Source organism: Primulina huaijiensis, chromosome 9, assembly GCF_012295235.1.
Source record: "Primulina huaijiensis isolate GDHJ02 chromosome 9, ASM1229523v2, whole genome shotgun sequence".
Taxonomy (NCBI): domain Eukaryota; kingdom Viridiplantae; phylum Streptophyta; class Magnoliopsida; order Lamiales; family Gesneriaceae; genus Primulina; species Primulina huaijiensis.
In genome coordinates, this window is record NC_133314.1 from 16,350,408 (window position 1) to 16,369,979 (window position 19,572).

A 19,572-nucleotide genomic window follows, 5' to 3' on the forward strand; every position below is an offset into this window, starting at 1 on the left:
TTTTTTTTTTTTTAAATGTTGATACGGGTAATTTGTAATAATATTTGTTTGTTCTTAAATATTAACATAAAGTTGACAAGCAACTTTGATGATTTAATAATTTTTAAATATTTTTTATTCAGTAGTGGCTAAAATTAAAAAAAATTTAGCGGGTCTAATGGTTCCAACCGAGATTGGACCCGCGGGTTTTGGACGGGGCGGGGTTTTGCCAAACCCACCCCTTTGCCATCCCTAATCATATAGGTGCTGATCACTGAATGATAAACTATGCTACATAAATACATAACTAGATGGTTTTGATACAAAAACTATGACCAATTCACAACTTAACTGGAACGTAAATCTTTGAAATAGAAAGGAGAATGTGTCAAACCTCCACATCAAGTCTTGGAAAGGTAAAAGAGAAGACAATCTCTTCTACGCATCTACGAATACCCAGTGACTGAAAAAGTACGGCAATAAGTCTCAGGATTTTAACAAATCAACATACACATCTTGAAAACGCTAGCTACAATAATGTTATGATAAGGAAACTCAATAATGTTTCCCTTCGGTTTAAACTAGAAGATAGACAGTGGGCTCATATGAACAAGTAAAATAAACTAAAAACTGCGAGATAACTGGATCAAGCTGCAAACAGTTCCACGATTATCTTCTAAAAAGTCCAAAACACTTGAATTGGTCATTTAAATTGAGGGAGCCAATCATCAAGTATCTCATTGTTTTCTAGAATTTGTTGTTTTCATAGGCTGTAGTTTCCTTTTACTGGCTGTGCCTTCATAGAAAGTAATAAAATGGAAAAAACAAATGTAATAAAAAAGTACTAACATGCCAGGAGGCCTACCTTCTGTTTTCCAGATTGCAGAAGGTGTTTAAGATGGCCCCATCTAGCAACATTAATATCATCTCGAGAGCGCTTGTTATCCCGCCACTTCCCTCGCAGCTCAGAAGTAATAGCTGCATAACTTAGGAAGTAAATGGCTAAACCGGAAAGAGAAAAAACAATAAGAAATCATGTTAGCATACATTCATCGGGAATCATTCCTAGTATGTTTTCACATCTTTCCTCATCCGAAAACAATTGTTGAGTTGCAAGCACCTTTCCCTCGAAAAAATCTTTCAAAATATCCGTGTATGATCTCCTGCAACACCATAACAAATAGTGTAATTTGTGGTATGGAGCACATATGATTGATAAATCATATACATCATATGCTTACGCTAAGAAAGGATGAAGTGAGGAACCACCCTCAAGGGAAACTTTTTTAAGGCTATTTTCATTTCCCTGGAGAAGGAAAAAAAATTACTTTTAACACAGAACAGTATATGTTGAATAGAAAACTGAATGTAAGTTGTTCAGAAAGAACATAAATAACCTTGCGGACGTGTAAATATTCAGCAATAGCAGCCCTTTGTTCATTTCTCAACCTATTAATTAATAGAAGTTTAGTTTGCGTTTAGTAGCTAGAAACTGTAGATCAGCTTAATTAATCCTCAAATAATTCACCATTACCTTCGTGCTTTCCCATCACAAACCCAACAATGAACACCACGACGGCCACTGTATACCCATAAAATGTGGTTAAATCCAAAATCATCTGCAGAGAGAAGCATATCTAAGGTTAGCATGGACATTGACATGGACATGTAAAAAAGAAAGCATCCAAATAAACTCAGACAAGCATTTTTGCTTTTGTTGCAGGGGACTTTGCTCAAGAAACAATTAACAGACATGGCTGAATTTATGGTCATAACCAACAAGAGCAAAGGGTTACTTACAAGTGAAAGTCACATCAACGGAAGACATAGTAAACCCATCTTAGTTATTACAAACACGCAATAAGAAACCCCATAGATGTTGAGACATTAATTTTCCAAATCAAACTACAATCAATGTTATGTATCCTTATCATCAGTGTAATCAGTCGAGAAAAAGTTAATCATTGAGGAACATTAATTTTCGAAATCAAACTACCTGAAATGAACAAGTTGAAGAAATCTCTAGCATCAGAATTTGAAATCAAAGACTTGGACCAGGTCAATCATTGAGGCTTACACTGATGCCAACTTAGCAGAGTCAGTCATTGATAGAAAATCTACATCAGGCTATTGTACGTATGTCTGGGACAACTTAGTAAATTGGCGAAGTAAGAAACAAAGGATGGTTGCTAGAAGCAGAATATCGTGTTGTGTATGATGGTGTTTGTGAAATGTTGTTGTTGAAGCGAATATTAGAAGAATTGGAGATGCAAATGGACATGCCAATGAAACTTTTGTGTGATAAAAAAGTTGTCATTAGTATTGCTCAAGATCCAGTCCAACATGATCCATGTTGTCATTAGTATTGCTCAAGATCTAGTCCAACATGATCCATGATCGTACAAACATGTGGAGATAGACAGACACTTAATAAAAGAGAAGATTGACAGTGAAGCTATTTGTATGTCATTTGTTCCTGCTACACAACAAATAGCGGATATTCTCACCAAAGGACTGCTCAGACCCAACTTTGAGTTTCTCATTAGCAAGTAACATCTATGCACCAACTTCAGAAGGGTATTGGATATTTGAGTTTAGATAAGATAGAATTTAAATAGGATATTCAATCTTTAGTGGTCTAATTTTTAAATTTTAAATTAGGATTAGTTGCTTGTTAACATTATAAAAGTATGTGTTCTCTATTATTATTCAATGAATAAAAATGATTTCTCCCTCATTCTAAACTACAAAAAGTAATTTGCGTATATTTGGTATTTAATTTTTGTTTTTCTTTCCCAAATACCACTCTCGTTCTTCTACTCATCATAACTTCATTTTATAATGTTTCAATTCAAACCTCTAAGTGCTGCATCGATCACTTTGATAGCTACTGTCATCAATGGCCAGCATTCTGAGCAAACATCAGCTCCCGAACAGCAATATCTAACATCGTCATAATCCGATATATCCTACCAGACAAATAGTGCAGGGGTCAAATCTATGCATCCTTAGAAATGGTTGCAGTTGCCTTCTGGATAATATTTTAACAATCAAATCACAAGTATGAGCGAACAGTGACTTACTATATCAAATATAAGTTCTCTCTCCACTGGTGTGAAAACATTATCACCAGACTGGGAATAAGCATGCCTCTTTGCAGGCTGCAGCACAAAGTGAAACAATGTAGATTGCGAAGAAAAGAACAAAAACTATTGCACTGACAAGAACATGGCAAAACAATATCAATTTCAAAGTGGTAAAGTATAACTACCGTTTAATACAGTGCAATATTTTTTTAATTCAGAATATCCTATACAATCCTACATCATAATTTACCAGAGAGATACACAAAATAAAAAGTTAGATACTACTACCAACAAACATCTATACAAATGTTAAATAAGCTATACTTACATCCACACTATAAACAGGACCTATGTCAATTTTGAAAGGGCATTTCTCCTTTATGGCCTTTTCCAGTTCAGCAGAACTGTTGAAGGACTGAAACCGCAAATAAATATCATTATCCAAAGTAAAAGAAAATTCTCTTCGCCCAAAGTAGGAGTGATCGCACCCAGGATGTTTTCCATCTACAATTAATCAACCAAATTAAACAATTAAGAAAAGAGAACGGAAAGGAATAAGGAAACAAAAGTAACTATAAATCATGCTGATGAAAAATGAGGATCACCGTTTCCATATGACATCCATTTATGCATATCAGCGTATGGAAAAAACTTTCCTGAAAAGATTAAAAAAATAGCTTCAGAAATTCTGTTTTAATAATTATTGCTTTATTCGAGGAAAAGGCCTCGTGATGATCAAGATCATATCTGCAAGCATGTATTTCAAAGAAGTATAGTGATAAAAATTCAAGAAAGAATTCTTCATTTCAATTCAAGAGATGCGCTTGATTTTTCCACCTGAGCAATGGGATGAAATCTCCATCCCAATCCAACATCATTTCATTGAAACATCCCAAAAAATAAAAGATGAAGATTCAATCCAATCTTTCCAGCATTTGTAACCGAAGAGTGGATCGGTGGCAACAGGTAAAATCAGACAAATAAAATTCAAAAGAAGAAACCAACGAAGTTGACAAAAAGGTTCAAAGCAAACTCCACAAAATTACCGTAGTAAATTTTGAGGAAATTGGCATTAAACCCATCCGGAATTTCATTACTAGTCTTTTTCTCTGCTTTTACTCCGTCAATTTCCATATCTTCCCTTTCGTCCGCAAATCTTTCTCCAAGCATTTCAGAAAATTCAATTTTCTCGGCAAAGCACGCGAAGAATACGAATCAGTTGGTCCCAGACTACAGATGGAAAACTAGATTTTACAACCCTAGCCCTGAAAAATTACAGCTGAATATCAACAATCACGTGCATATGAGCATTCATACAGGCAGATGAACTTGCGAACGAGAGAATGAGACGGCGGACCTTCCGTCTTTAAAAAGGCTTACGACCGTCGCTCCTTACAGTAAAGAACCAGAGCCAATCGGAAACGAGGTATTTTTCCCTCTGAAATGGAAGTCCTTGGAATGGGCCTGAAGCCGCTCTTCTTGCTTTTATGGTTGATGAAAGGTATGTTTGAGTGCCGGTTATTCTCGAATCTAAAAGGAGGGCTTCCGTAGACCTTCCGCTGCAGGAAGCAACGGCGGAGTCCGGATCGGAAGGTGGAGGAGAAGGGAGGTGGGAAAACGGCGGGAAAACGCGAGTGTGAAGAGGGATTTGGCGGGTGAATGTTGATGCGGCTCTGTCTATATAATGAAATAAAGTAAATTACACAATTATCCTCAGATTTACACCTATTTACAGATACGCCCTAAATACTTATCCTTCCTATTTTAGCCATTAAAATTAATTATTCAAAGTTCAAACACATCTATCTTTGTACTTAATAACTATATATATATAGTAAGTGTTGAAAATTAATATTTTAATATTGAATATTTGAATATTGAATGTTGAATATTTGAATGTTGAAAATTAGGTAAAATTAGGTGTTGAATATTGAAATTTGTGTGTGATGATGAAGGTAATGATGTAATTTATTTTTGGATTATTTGTAAAAATTTTCTATAAATAGATCTCTCATTTGTGAAAAAAATCACAATTGAGTTGAGAGAAAAATATTATAAAGTGTGTAGTGTGATAATTTTGAGAGTTTGAGATTTTTACTTTTTATCGTAAATTTTTACTTTTTCACAACAGTAAGAATATTTTATAGTTGTCTAGTTGATGTGTCACATAAAAAATAAATTTTAAAGTAATGGGATCTTAATTTTTTAAATATTATATTCAAATTATAAATGATATATTATGATTATATATTTTTATATATAGATATATAATCTAAATTATTAATATTGTTAAAAATTGTTGAAGCTTTATTTTACTTTATCACTTAATACACTAATTTCACAAAAATTAATCAAATAATTATAATATTAGAGAAATGCAAAAACACATTCATATATTCATTTCAGTGAATTGCCTTTAATTCCCAAACACAAACTCAAACTTGAGTTTATTTGGGGTTAATCTCTTAAAGACAAAAAATGATATTGCAATATCTGATCTACTGAAGAATGTTTTTCACTCTATGAGCTTGCGTATCTTTTAAGATATGAAAATCGATTTAAAATATTGAAAACATGGTACCAATATATGATATTTGAGTATTATCTGGATTAGATCTAGTACAAAAAATATGATTTTGGATATAAAATTGATATATTTTTATTAATTTCAATACTTACTATATATGTTTGAGTACAAAACAATTAAAAAATTTGGTGAACTAATTTAATAAACTCTATATAAAAATATATTAAATTAATGTATTTGTTTATACATGTATGGTATCAATGGTCTAAAATTTGGTACAAAATCATGATTTACACTTTGCTGTTTTAACGCTTAGCTCTGGGAACCAAACCATATAGCTTTGCTTTAATATGCTAACTATAGTCTTCGTTGTGTTTGTTAAAGGGCTTTAGCACATTTGTTGTTGATATGCAAGAATCAATTTCCTTATGTTCGACAAACGACAACATTTAAAATATTTTATTTACTCCTACTTTGTTATAGAGAAAAAGTTTAATTTTCTCTGTTTTTACAAGGTAAAAAAACAGTAATTTTAGGAAAAAATGAAAAACTCAGGCTCAGTTTGCTTTATGATTTTTGGTTATAAATTAATTTGTTTGCTAGCCAATTACTGACTTGTTATATTGCTTAGCTTAACTAATTTGTTATTTTGTTGATATATGTAGGGCCGCTTTGAGTCACTATCTTGGAGTAGTTGTGTTTTTATTAAGAAGCTTCGCCAAATAATACCTATGGCGATTTCTTCTACTCGCACTGCATACAGGTTTGATCTTTTATTCTTGAGTTATTAGTTCAGCTTCCAGCACTCTTACTTTGTTGCTATATATGTTGATTTTTCTGTTCATGTTTGTTATTATTATTGTTATAGAAAGCTTTTAGTTATTATCTTTTGTGTTGCCAAACCATAGTTTATAGCCCAATTTTTTTTTGGTTTTATATTGTCATAGACAACTTTATTTTGCATTTTTTAATATCAGCGGGCTGATAATATTAAATGTCTCTACCTTGAATTGCCTAATATTATGAAATAACTAGAAAATGCCGCGGCAAAAAAAAGATACCTCAGCAAATATAAACAGAGCTAATAGCTTTCGCAAACGAATATATGTTTGTCCAAATGACCGCAGGCTAGAAAAAAAAATTCGGCGATGCAAAAAATTAGAGGCCCATGATTTGCATAAGGTTGATGTAGAAAATACTATGGATGACCCATTAATGTGTATAGCAAATGGGCCAGATGTGTTACTTGATGTGCCGGATTGTAAATACTGTTGTGCCAAGCGCATATATGCTGAGCCACCAACATTTTGTTGTTCTTCGGGAGAAATAAATCTTTTATCTCCAGAAATGCCTTCTGATTTGGTAGAACTGTATACTGGCAATGATGACGATGCAAATGAGTTTAATATGTGTGTTTGTAGTTATAATAACATGTTTGCTTTCACCTCAATGGGAGTACATTGCGACAAAATTTTTGCTAGAAAAAACGCTGGAATTTATACATTCCGTGTGCAAGGGCAACTTTACCACTTCATAGGCCAATTAATACCGCCAGAAAACGAAAACCCAAAAAACTTACAACTATATTTTTTTGACACTGAACATGAATTGTCTAATCGTGTATGTATTAGTTCAAAATTTAAGGACACTCTTACAAAAAAATTAATATGCATCTTAGCGAAAAATCCGTATGGGAAATTTTTCCGTAGCCTGATTAGTTTTGAGAATCTAAACGATTACAATATTGCTCTGCTGGCTGATCCAGTTACTGATCAACGAGTTTTTAATCGGCCCACTGTGTCTCAAGTTGCCGGAATATGGTTAGAATCTGACAATGAAAACCAATACACAGGCCAACATATACAAGTGTATCCCAAAAACAATTGTCCCCAAATAATTAAACATTACTTTGGTTGTTATGACCCTTTGCAATATCCTCTTATATTCCCGAATGGAGAATCTGGTTGGCATCGGAACATTAAAAGATTAGATAAAAATCAAATAAAAATGCATCCTAGGCCAACTTGTGATGGTCAAATAATCAACTGCATAGGAAATGCAAGTGGCACAGAGGTTTTTATAGATAACGAGTCACAAGGTATTTTCCATTTACGATTCTAAGCCCAGTACATGATTGTTATAGTGTTTTACACTTAGATATTCTTTTTCTATTGTGTAGTTTCGGGGAAAAAAATGAGGCAACGGCCAACGGTATCGTGTCGTGAGTACTATTGTTACAAATTGCAAGTAAGGGATAATGATAGGTCCTTCTTATTGCATATCGGTAGACTTCTACAGCAATATATAGTAGACATGTATATTAAAATAGAAACATCAAGGTTAGAATTTTTTAGAACTTCAGACATGCAAAATCGTTTACGAAATGAGGTTTACAATGGGCTATTGGATAGCATTACACAAGGGTGTGAAATAGGCGTCGACATTGGAAAACGTGTAATATTACCTACATCGTTTATTGGAGGCCCTAGAGATATGCGCAAAAGATATATGGATGCTATCGCTTTAGTTCAACGTTATGGGAAACCAGACATTTTTTTGACAATGACTTCAAATCCAAATTGGCCTGAAATAAAAGCTCTTTGCCTGCCGTCTGATGAAATTCAGAATAGACCTGATTTAATATCTAGTATTTTTCATGCAAAACTTCAAGTTTTGAGAGACGAGCTATTTAAGAAAGATATCTTCGGTCATGTTATTGCTTATACAAGCGTAATAGAATTCCAAAAAGGAATCTTACCTCATGCTCATTTTCTACTAATTTTAAATCAAGCTTCAAAAATGTTTCATCCTGAGGCAATCGATAGAATTGTTTGTGCAGAGTTTCCTGATGCACATTCTAACCCATATTTGTTTTCTTTAGTAGTTAAACATATGATGCATGGTCCATGTGGTTTACTTAATCCAACAAGTCCTTGTATGAAAAACAATTGTTGCAAATATAGCTACCCTAAAGATTTCTCAGATAGCACTAGATATGGAACAAATTCATACCCAATATATCGTCGTCGAAATGACAAACATGCTATACCTATAAGGAGTGCGTTGCTTGATAACCGTTGGGTTGTTCCTTACAATCCATATTTACTTGCAAAATTTAACTGCCACATTAATGTCGAAATATGTTCAACAATCCAAGCTATAAAATATATCTATAAGTATATATACAAAGGGCATGACAAGATTTTATATAAATTGCTTGAAAATGAACAAGATCATATTGTTGATGAAGCAAAGAATTTTCAATCTGCTAGATGGATATCACCTCCTGAATCTGCCTGGCGAATTTTCCGCTTTGATCTTAACCATGTGCATCCGTCTGTTATATGTTTACCAATTCATTTAGAAAATGAACAAGTTGTTACATTTGCTGCTAATCAATCATTGTACAGCATTACTAACAATCCAACGCTTAAAAAAACAATGTTAACACAATTTTTCCATATAAACAAATACAACAGCTACGCTCAGAAACTAAATTGCTTGTACGTAGAATTTCCTGAATATTTTACTTGGCACACCGACTCCAAAGAGTGGGAACCCCGTAAAAAAAAGGAAGTCATAGGCCGAATTTTCAGCTGTCGTCCTTCAGAGAATGAAAAGTTTTACTTAAAACTATTGTTAATGCATGTCAGACAACCAGCTTCTTTTAAAGCCTTAAGAACAGTCAACGAGATAACTTTTACAATATTTAGAGAAGCTGCACAAATGTTAGGCCTGATAGAAAGTGCAATACTGCTGATTTGTGTATTGAAGAAGCTGTTGCTTATCTAATGCCTAAGGCTTTGCGTCAATTATTTGCTACCGTACTTGTTTTTTGTTCCTCAAAGAATCCTATTCAGCTATGGTTAAAATATCAAGATTTCCTTTCAGAAGATTTTTCTCAAAACAAATCTCTTACTCCAAATGCAATCAGCCACAAAGTTTTAGACATAGTTAACAATTATCTTCATTCCATGGGGAAAAAATTGGACGATTTTTTTCATATAAACAACAATGTAAGCCAAAGTTTTGATGACAGTTTAGAAAAAGAATTACAAAATGAACGCGACATTATTGTACTTGTAGAAGACTTATCAGCTGTTGATCAATTAAATTTAGAACAAAAGAATGCTTACAATTGAATCTTACATCATGCTTATAATGATTTGCCTACTGCTTTCTTTATTGACGGCCCTGGAGGTACTGGAAAAACTTTTCTATATAAAGCACTTCTTGCTACACTCCGATCAGCTGGTCACGTAGCAATTGCTACAGCAACTTCAGGAGTTGCAGCATCTTTACTTCCAGGAGGTCGTACTTCACATTCAAGATTTAAAATTCCTCTAGAAGAAAACGATGTTAAATCATGTAGCATTAGTAAACAAAGTGCCTTAGCAAATTTAATAAAACTTGCAAAAATTATCATTTGGGATGAAGCTACAATGGCTAGACGTAGTACTATTGAAAAATTCAATGAAATGTTACAGGATATTATGGATTCAAAATTGTTATTTGGTGGTAAACTTGTTGTACTTGGTGGTGACTTTCGGCAAACGTTGCCTGTTATTCTAAAGAGTACGAAGGATGATATCATAGATTCTTCCATTGTCATGTCACCGTTATGGAATCAGTTAACTAAAATAAAACTCGAAATAAATATGCGTGCATTATTTGATTCTAACTTTTCATCATGGTTGTTGAAAATAGGTAATGGAACTGAGGCTACTAACAAAGAAAATGAAATCACAATCCCAGCTCGCATAAACATTCCATTCACAGATGATATTACGTCTTTGAATGTATTAATAGACATGGTATTTCCCAACATTACTGATTCCAATTTGGATATTTCTTTATTTGTAAAACGAGCAATACTTACAACAAGGAATGAATTTGTTCACGAGATAAATGATGTTCTTATAAATAAATTCCCTGGCGAAGAAACCATCTACTACAGTTGCGATGAAAACACAAGCAGTTGTATTATACCAGACCAGGAAGATTTATTTCACTATTTCACTCCTCAAGGCCTTCCTCCACATAAGCTAACCCTGAAAATAAATTCACCTATCATATTATTAAGAAATATTAATCCAACTGAAGGACTTTGCAATGGTACACGCTTACTTTGCAAAGGTTTTAATAAAAATGTTATTTATGCTGAAATTTCAGTAGGCACACATGCAGGCAAACCTGTCTTCATTCCTCGGATAACATTAGAATCTCCGCACAATGATTTTTCATCTGTTCCATTTAAAAGAAAGCAATTTCCAGTACGTTTATGTTATGCAATGACAATTAATAAAGCACAAGGTCAGACTTTAGATTTTGTTGATGTTTATCTTAAAGAACCAGTTTTTTCTCATGGACAACTTTATGTCGCATTATCAAGAGCTAAGACTATAGATCAAATAAAGGTATTAATTAGACCATCTACAGCATTAGCTCAAAACACTAACTGCACAAAAAATGTAGTCTATCGTGAAATTTTGGATGCTGCACATATTTATTGATGCAGGTTAGCTATTATATTTCTTATGTTTTTATTTATCAGCAATATTATTATGTGTGGAAATATAATATGTTTTCATGTGTACTTTGTAACGTTTATTAAAATGACATTGTTAGTTCTATAAAAAATTGTATATCATAGTCTACACATTTCAAAATAAAATTTTTTCCCTCAGATAGTTTCTGCGTATTTATGCATGAATTATTCATGAGTATTGCCTTTTTTATTTTCTTACATTAAGGCCATTAGAAGAAAAATGTACAACTTTGCTAAAGCTGAGGCCAGATTTCCGCAACTGGTTTGTCAAAGTATTGGTTTCTGAAAAAACTCCAATCCGTTTTTTAAAATGGACAACAAAAACTTGTTCTTGTAGACAAGGAGGTAAAGTAAATTATATTCCTTTGACAAAATTTAAATTTGAAATTGTTTTTACTTTATCTTTTTATGTTCATAGAATGGAACCATGCAAGGTATAATATATGACCAATACGTTGAACAATTGGATAGATTACTTCAGTTATACAAAACATATTACATCGGGAATGCTAAAATTAAAGAAATAACTAGCAACACACCAGTTTTTGCACCTGCGAAGTATCAAATGTTGCTTAGTAGAAGTACATATATAAAGCTTGCAAATGATGAAGAACAGCTACCTACTGACCATGCTTACCAATTAACAACATTTGCACAATGTCCTGAGTTATCAGATGTGCCAAGTAAACAAATCAGTTAAGCTTTTCTTCCACTTTTTTCCCTACAACATCCAACTACCTTATATCTATATTTATTCATGTGCTTCATTTTTTCAGGCTTATTATGCAGCGTGATTCATATTTTTCCTCCACGGTTCATTTAGAAGACAAAAAGGAATTTGCAAGAGTTTGTGATTGTCAACGAAGAGTGAGCTATTTGGATAAAAAATACAAAACCTTGATTGTTTTGTTAGAAGTTGCTTAGAAAATATAATGAATCTTTGTTGTTTTTTTCCATTTTGTTTAATTACTTATCTCAAATAGAACATAATTGATTTCTCAACTGGATAGGCGTAAACCATTAATTCTTACCCTATGGGAAGAATTCCTCCAAACTGAGGCACCTTTTTTGACACAAAATATTCACACTCTTCCTGTGATTTTAGGGATGCGCCTTTCTGTCAACACATTTTATGGTACAATTATTTCTATCTAATTTCATTACGCACAAAAAGAAGATTGCTTTTTGCAAGATTATACATATTGTCGCGTATATTTTTGCCTTTTATACCTAACAACATTTGCTTCAGCTAATACAAATGTAGTATTATTGTAGGCATATCTGTTGGCACAGTACCAAACAGTACGATCTTATTTGATCCTCCAATACAACAGGCCGGACTGTTAAAGCGCTGGTAATTAATACCCTCATTACTGATTTTGTTATTTTATACATTTAAGTTTATCTTCATTCAGTTTTGGTGAATTTACTATATGAAATGTGTTTTGTTATTTTATTTCACTGCAATATACTGTGTATTCGGTTAGGAAAACAGGTGAACTATCTTTTTACCATAATAAAGCAAGGCATCAATATGTCATTGCATTGTGTTCACTCAGCTTGGAGGTAACAAACCTCAAACAAATTGTTCTGCTAAAAAACATATTCATTTTGTTGCCTTTGTTTATGCTTTCATCGTATTTATGTTGGCTTTCATATTTTCCCTTGTATGTATCCTTCTCCATATGTTCCCAGAGGTAAATACCTAATATAAAGCCCTTTTGTTTAGGCTGGAAGCCAATAAAGAATATATAGAAACTGTTGTTTCCCAAAAATTATACGATAAAGCAAACCAAGAGACAGCCCAACCGTTTGACTCTCAGATACGCAAAATCAGTCAGATCCTAAGCCTTAACGAAGTGGTAAGCCTGCATTTATTTTCCTACATATTTATCAACCTTTAAAGCCAATAAGTAGTTTGAAACATAGACACACTTTAATTTTCAGGTAAAATCATTTTGGATCAAAGCAAGGATAACAATAAAGAACTCGGGAAATTGTGTATACTTTCTGGCTTGTCCAGGTTGTTCTAAATCTTGTGGAGGTGCATACAAATATGAGTTCACATGTTTTTATTGCAACCATGAATTCCCAAGTCTAAAACCACTGTAAGTAACTAATATCATTTGAAAAACCAAACTTGCAAAAAACATGCCATCTTACCTATGCCGTACGTATAGATTACGATTCCAGGCAGAATTGTTTGATGGTACTGGGAGTTTATATGCTTATGTTGAACACAAAGAAGCAACCATGTTGTTATGTATGTCAGGAGAAGACCTAATCGATGCTGAAGAAAATGTATCTTCTCCAACATTTAGTTCTTACTAATACATAGCCTTCCATGGTTGCTTAATAATATATATCTCATTGCCTATAGGATATGCCATTTTGCCCTGATACTTTCAACCAAAAACTACAAGAGTCGAAATTCCTTTTCCAACTAAGGACGATGTGGAACAAAACAAGAGGAAAAAATTATGTTCGAAACACAGTCATCGCATGCCTACCAGCGACAGAATCATCATCAGCATCGCACAGCTATGAAGATAAAGGTTCTTCTTTCAAAGCTGAAGGATTGTTAGAGGCAAACGTAGTTGTATCCGAGTCCCAAGAAAGCAGCTCTGCAATGCAAAAAGATCACTTTGAACCCGACATTAAAGCACAACCATCCAGTTCAACAGGTAAAAGAAAACTAGAGGACAAAGAGGCTTTGTGTGACAGTAAAAAACATGTAAAACAGGATTGAATAAAAGATGTCGATACAAAAATCCAATATGTATTTTGAAACCTATACTTTTCCTACTTGTGTCTGTTATATGCTACTTTACTTGTTAACCATATATTAACATTTTGTCTTAAGACTAACATCATAGCAGTCATTTAAAATTCCAATTAGGCTTTAAGACATACATATATGCATCTTCTCTTACATCTTACCTTTTTATGGACGTTTTTCCTTTTCTTAAATATATAAATATGACGTACAATTTAAACTATTTTTTGCTCTGAAAATGTAGACAGTATAAACTTCAGAAAAAAAAAAAAAAAAAAAAAAAGAAACGTGTTTTTTGTATTTTATATCTTTATTTTAGGGTACTCACTACATACTAAATATTGAATGGAACGACAAGCTTTTTTTTTTGCCCAAGATTTAAAAAATCAATATAGAAAGATATTTCTAAAACTTTAAACACAAATATAACGAATTATTAACACATGTATCTATAAACTATCTCCTAAATAAATCTATATTACGCTATAATACTATATTATCTAATATTCTGCTATGTTATTTACATCATGTCATTATTTTATACTCAACTTACAACTATATCTTTTCATATTATTAAAAGCAATAAAAAAACATTGGTAATATCCATTCTACTAAGACAATTTAATCGAAGAGAGAAGGCATATTTATAGCTGCAAATTATTGAATAAATATTGGACAATAAAATATATATGTAGTTACTATATAGAGGAAAACTTAAAAAAATTATCAAAGGCAAAACTTTTATAGCAACTATCACACAACTAAATAATTTAATTTAATTTAAATGAATAAGTTTACGCATCCTAGCCACACACATCAATATATGCACATGAACTAATCTATACACCTTTTTACTTGCTAATATTAAATAGGAAAAAATATTTATCATGCTTATTTTACAGTAGTTACAGCGCCATTGCACACCAATGGAGCGCACCAGCGCACAACAGAAAAGAAAATGCTAGAAAATCGCGTGCTACTGCGCAATAAATTGTTGGAAAGCCGCGCATCTCCTTGAAAAGAAATCCAGAGACATATGCGCTGCTGCACATTACATTCGTGTAGTAGCACGCACCAAAAAACCACAAGCATTTTTGCTGTAGGCCACAGAAACGTATATGCATCAGCACACTCAAAAACCGCATATGCACATTTCCTATCCCTTCACTCTTCCAGTAGCCACTTCGTCATAACGTGAGACAGGGATGCACATGCGCATGCGCCAAATAAAAAAAATTCAAGAAGTTGTGTGCGCTTGCAGGATGGACGCTTGCAGCCGCACACATCTTTTCCAACAAAACCTCCGAGATATGCGCGTTGTTACACATTATACCCGTGCAACGGCACATTACAAAAAGCCGCAAAATACAGAGATAGCCACGCCACTGCGCACTAACACATTGAAGGTGCGCATATGCACACTAACTACTCCCATGATATTACAGATTTAGCCTCATATTCTCTCATTAAAAAAACAAAAAAGCAAAATCCTCTTCTGAAAAAACACACATATAAAAAACGTTTCCCCTTTAATTCTCACAAAAAAAAACCCCTTTTTCATAAACCCTTCTCTTCTCCCCTTCAGCAGCCGCCATTAAAATTCCATATTGCCGCTAACCCTACAGCTGAAAAAGCCCCATTCAACGAGCCCAGACGCCAACCGCTCTATACACCCTTCAAGATTCCCGTACGCGACACCGCCTACAGAAACTGCAGCTTTATTGCTCGCCTCCTTCCAAGAACATTTTCTAAGGTAAACCCATCATTTTTGCAATTTTATGCACAACATTTACATGTTTATGCAATATAAAGGCTTACAATTTTTTAGCTCTAATTGTTGCTATTCCTTGAAAATATTTACCAAGAATTATGCCTCCAAAAAAAAAAAACCAAGAGAAATGCTTCTGCCACATCTCATACCTATGATAAACACAAATTTTGGAATGCGGAGGCTCAAAGGATTTATGAAACCACTTTAACCCGGCCTCTGATTAAAGAAAGAGGAATAGACATGTCTAGCCCTGATTATTGTTTAGTTGAAGAGATTGCCAAACGAGGATGGGTTGAACTGGCCAAATCACCTGTGGACGCTGTGATTCCGGTCGTTCGTGAATTTTACACAAACTTACATGTCAAGCATGAAGGCCATAAGGTTTTAGTCCGAGGCAAGATGGTAGCGTTTGACTCAACTACCATAAACATGGTTTACAATCTACCAACTTTTGACAATGATGAATATACTCAGTACATAGCTGGAAATCTAGATTACACTGTGATGATCAAAGACTTATGTGCACATGGAGCAGAATGGAGAACAAACCAAGGAATCCCAGTCACATTAAAAAAATCTGAGATGCTTCGTGACCCAAATAGTTGGGCGTCATTCATTCTTGCGAAAATACTACCTTCAACGCATCAAATAGAAATTACAAAAGACAAAGTTGCTTTGGTTCATGCTATCACAACAGGCAAATCAGTGGATTTAGGTAAGATCATTCATGGTTCAATAATGCGCACAAGTAAAAGCCTCATCACTACTGGTCTCCCTTGTCCGCATATTGTAACTGAGTTGTGCCATCGTGCCGGTGTAACATGGGGTTCAGATGAGCAAATTTTAAAACCAAAGGCACCAATCATTGTATATCGTGAAAGGCTATTCCACGGACTAGCAGAGAACATAAGACGCCAGGAAAAGTCAGCGTACAACCAACGTGCCAAAGACCGCCGAGGCCCACGACCACCAGCATTGAGCAGAGTAAGTGTAGGAGACCGAATAACAAAAATAGAACAAACCATCAGAGAACAACGCGAGGAGCTAACAGCGCACATGCAATCAACGATCACATTCATGACTTACATGGTTAACTTTACGTCAGCCCTTGCACAACGTATTCCACCAAACACTCCAGCAGATACACCCTTCCCTCCACCACCACTCTGGCCACTCCAACATCCACCACAGTACACCTCACCCCGCCAATCTATAGACGATGATATTCATGATGCCGACAATGATGATTTAAATAACAGCAGCTAGCACTCAATATATCAGGTACATACTATCACTTCTTTTTGGTTTATGCAAATTACATATTCAACATTTCCAACGTAGCAACATATATTGGTAAAAAAAACCCTAGGGAAAAAACTTAAGGAATGCTATCAAATGACAAACAATTTATTTATTAAATCACTCCAAATATGTTACTCATTTCCCAAATCTACAGGCATGTATACACCTTCTTACAAAGTCAGAATGACTAATACATTCAATACCTTCTTAATTACAATTTCATCACAACCTAAATATACATTACTATTTTCTGGCTATTTAGTACTAAAGTCTACTCTATTACCACTTAAAATAAAAAACTAATGTTTAGATCATTTAAACTACTACACGTGGTGCAAATATATTCAATAATATAATGACTAAGCTGTATATTATAAAAGAATAAATTGTACTCTTACACGTGTCAAGAATTCAATCCATCTAAATTATTTGTGTTGAGGTGGTTACAAACAAGCATAACATGTGTCATAAATCGTCTATGACTCACCTCTCTCTATATAATATATATAATATTATCTATCCTCTACTACTTTAGAGTTATTTGCTGTAGCATTTGAAGCCTTCTCTTTCAATATCTAAACATACTGTTTCTAAAACACATCCAATGGAGAACAATCACAGTACTTCTCTTTCAATATCTAAACATACTGTTTCTAAAACACATCCAATGGAGAACAACCACTACTATGATTGTATCGACTGCACCCAATGTTACTACAACTCTTTGTTTCAAAAAGAAGTTGAAGAACTAATAAAAAGATTTTACTCAAATCCGGTATGGGCCATCATCTTACGAAGAGCACTAACCATGGAATCAAAGCCTTTTCTTCTACTAGATTACGCAGCTGATATTGAGACAGAGCTAGATATCAACATTATCCGATAAATCCGGTATGTATACTAAACTGATACTAGACTAGATATCTTATAGTCTAAAAATCGTTTAATTCAAAAACTTTTATATCAACCTATTAATAATAGAAAAAATTATGATACAGAACCTACATGTGTAGAAGTTGTCTTTATGTTATTTTTTACACTTGATCACTTTTCTCCCTGTTGCAATAGATAAATAAATTTTATAATGTTTTTGGTATACAATTTCTTTCTAAGTAATGTATCTATTTCTAAATATTTTACGCTACACCTGATTTAACACGTTATTAATGACCTAACTAACTCACCTTACTATTGGTTTTTTTTCTTCAGGTACAATCCCACGAGCAGAAACGAGGAATAAGGTTACCTTGCAGTAATAGAAACATAACTAAGCTATTTGTTTTTCCTAGGCATCTCCTACCTAAATACTTTACAAAGAATTTATGTAAATTAACATGCTGTTGTGATGTTTAGCCTTTATGACTATTTTGATAACAAGATTCAGTAACGTATAGCTTGTTTCTTATCTTTTTCAAAAATATGGATATTCACAAAAAGCTAAAAATACTCTACTTTTCGTTTAAAAATACATAAAAAAATCTTTTAAATACCCATGAACTTTTTCATACACTTCATTACCTTAACAACGGAAAAATTCCTATTTTTGAAAAAAAATAGGTATCAAAATGTTTTTTAAAAAATCTAATATGTATGTAAATTCTACTTATTGCTAACCCTATAAATATTTTTTAAGATTAAAAAATAATGTATTCAAACAGATATATATAGCACACTCATTTCTTAATTTATATTAATATATTAAGTCATATCTTTTATATATAGATACGTACAACCTAACTTTATCTAGCCTTTAAAATAAATTTTGCCTATGATATTTATTTTGATGACCATATTTTATACTTTAACTTCTACAAATACAATTATTCAAACAAAATACTTCATTAATTATTTCAAAAAAAATAAACACTTGGATATAAAAGAAAATAGCACAAATGTATAAACCATACTCATATATTCCAAAAATTCCAAAAATAATAACGGCCTAAACCTCATGTGAAATATATATGGTTTATTCTTATTCAGAAGCTAGACAAAAATATCAAATATTTTTTTATTTAGACCTTAACACTAACACCATTGGTAGAATATCTGAGATAAATAAAGTCGAATACATTACTTCGTAAGCAAAACAATTTCTAGCTTTTAATTCCTAACACACACAAAAATAAAAAATGGAAAAAATATTAACTACTATCAGCCACCTTTCCACTAAAAAAAAACGAAGAATATTATTATTACTCAGCATATTTAACTAATAATTCCATGTTCATTCTTATTATTTAACTGTATTTAGACTGGGCAATTTCATTATTTTTTAAACAAGCTTAAATAAACCTTTAAACATCACAAATTGCTTACATAACTTTCACCAAATTAAATAATACTCTTTTAAACATTTTTGAATATATATACTTCTACATTTCATGTATCATTTTACACCAATTTCTAATTCATATACACAAATTAAACTCCTATACTTTTTTGTGTCTGTTATACTAATATCTTTGCTCTCCATATTTAGCATATATAACTTTTCTTACACAAATAAATCAAACTTGGTTAGTGCTTTAAAATCTCCCAGTATATATTGTCTCTTATACTATTTTGCCCCCAAAAAAAACA

The 19,572-nt window shown here is 33.0% G+C and overlaps 5 protein-coding genes across 12 annotated transcripts in view; 4 read left to right on the top strand and 1 right to left on the bottom strand.

Moving 5' to 3' along the window:
- Window positions 1–4,712, bottom strand: part of LOC140984245 (uncharacterized) — a 6,831-nt gene extending 2,119 nt beyond the window's left edge. The window contains exons 1-12 of one of the 4 annotated variants that reach the window (XM_073451515.1): window positions 4,423–4,712; window positions 4,112–4,295; window positions 3,671–3,721; window positions 3,394–3,569; window positions 3,063–3,140; window positions 2,837–2,948; window positions 1,514–1,598; window positions 1,377–1,428; window positions 1,221–1,285; window positions 1,027–1,142; window positions 845–957; window positions 374–442 (exon numbers count right to left, since the gene is read on the bottom strand). In XM_073451515.1, the coding sequence (XP_073307616.1) occupies window positions 374–442; window positions 845–957; window positions 1,027–1,142; window positions 1,221–1,285; window positions 1,377–1,428; window positions 1,514–1,598; window positions 2,837–2,948; window positions 3,063–3,140; window positions 3,394–3,569; window positions 3,671–3,721; window positions 4,112–4,235 (1,041 nt within the window). In that variant the 5' untranslated portion in view covers window positions 4,236–4,295; window positions 4,423–4,712. Of the gene's footprint in view, window positions 1–373; window positions 443–844; window positions 958–1,026; window positions 1,143–1,220; window positions 1,286–1,376; window positions 1,429–1,513; window positions 1,599–2,836; window positions 2,949–3,062; window positions 3,141–3,393; window positions 3,570–3,670; window positions 3,722–4,111; window positions 4,331–4,382 lie in introns of all 4 variants that reach the window. The other 3 variants (XM_073451513.1, XM_073451512.1, XM_073451514.1) reach the window with 3 other exon arrangements.
- A 1,392-nt stretch (window positions 4,713–6,104) lies between these two features.
- On the top strand, window positions 6,105–9,384 carry LOC140983914 (uncharacterized). Its single transcript, XM_073451070.1, has 2 exons — window positions 6,105–6,355; window positions 7,772–9,384. Exon 2 carries the CDS (start codon window positions 7,786–7,788, stop codon window positions 9,382–9,384), a length of 1,599 nt encoding a protein of 532 aa, XP_073307171.1. The 5' UTR covers window positions 6,105–6,355; window positions 7,772–7,785.
- A 650-nt stretch (window positions 9,385–10,034) lies between these two features.
- LOC140983915 (uncharacterized) lies at window positions 10,035–11,105 on the top strand. Its single transcript, XM_073451071.1, has one exon. The coding sequence runs from the start codon at window positions 10,035–10,037 to the stop codon at window positions 11,103–11,105; it is 1,071 nt and encodes a 356-aa protein (XP_073307172.1).
- Window positions 11,106–11,534: 429 nt separating this feature from the next.
- On the top strand, window positions 11,535–14,058 carry LOC140984107 (replication factor A protein 1-like). 3 transcript variants are annotated; one of them, XM_073451305.1, is made up of 8 exons: window positions 11,536–11,835; window positions 11,917–12,007; window positions 12,151–12,275; window positions 12,416–12,494; window positions 12,870–13,002; window positions 13,088–13,248; window positions 13,321–13,441; window positions 13,521–14,058. In XM_073451305.1, exons 3-8 carry the CDS (start codon window positions 12,248–12,250, stop codon window positions 13,887–13,889), a joined length of 891 nt encoding a protein of 296 aa, XP_073307406.1. In that variant the 5' UTR covers window positions 11,536–11,835; window positions 11,917–12,007; window positions 12,151–12,247; the 3' UTR covers window positions 13,890–14,058. The 3 variants fall into 3 exon arrangements, 2 of the variants coding, with proteins under 2 accessions (XP_073307406.1, XP_073307407.1); XR_012176543.1 differs by lacking the exon at window positions 12,151–12,275 and having other exon boundaries at window positions 11,535–11,835; XM_073451306.1 differs by lacking the exons at window positions 11,536–11,835; window positions 11,917–12,007 and having other exon boundaries at window positions 12,116–12,275.
- Window positions 14,059–15,471: 1,413 nt separating this feature from the next.
- Window positions 15,472–18,378, top strand: LOC140984105 (uncharacterized). 3 transcript variants are annotated; one of them, XR_012176542.1, is made up of 4 exons: window positions 15,472–15,669; window positions 15,782–16,968; window positions 17,826–17,880; window positions 18,199–18,361. XR_012176542.1 is itself a non-coding variant. In XM_073451304.1 (2 exons), exon 1 carries the CDS (start codon window positions 15,928–15,930, stop codon window positions 16,951–16,953), a length of 1,026 nt encoding a protein of 341 aa, XP_073307405.1. In that variant the 5' UTR covers window positions 15,472–15,927; the 3' UTR covers window positions 16,954–16,968; window positions 18,199–18,378. The 3 variants fall into 3 exon arrangements, 1 of the variants encoding a protein (XP_073307405.1); XR_012176541.1 differs by having other exon boundaries at window positions 15,472–16,968; XM_073451304.1 differs by lacking the exon at window positions 17,826–17,880 and having other exon boundaries at window positions 15,472–16,968; window positions 18,199–18,378.
- Window positions 18,379–19,572: the final 1,194 nt, after the last annotated feature.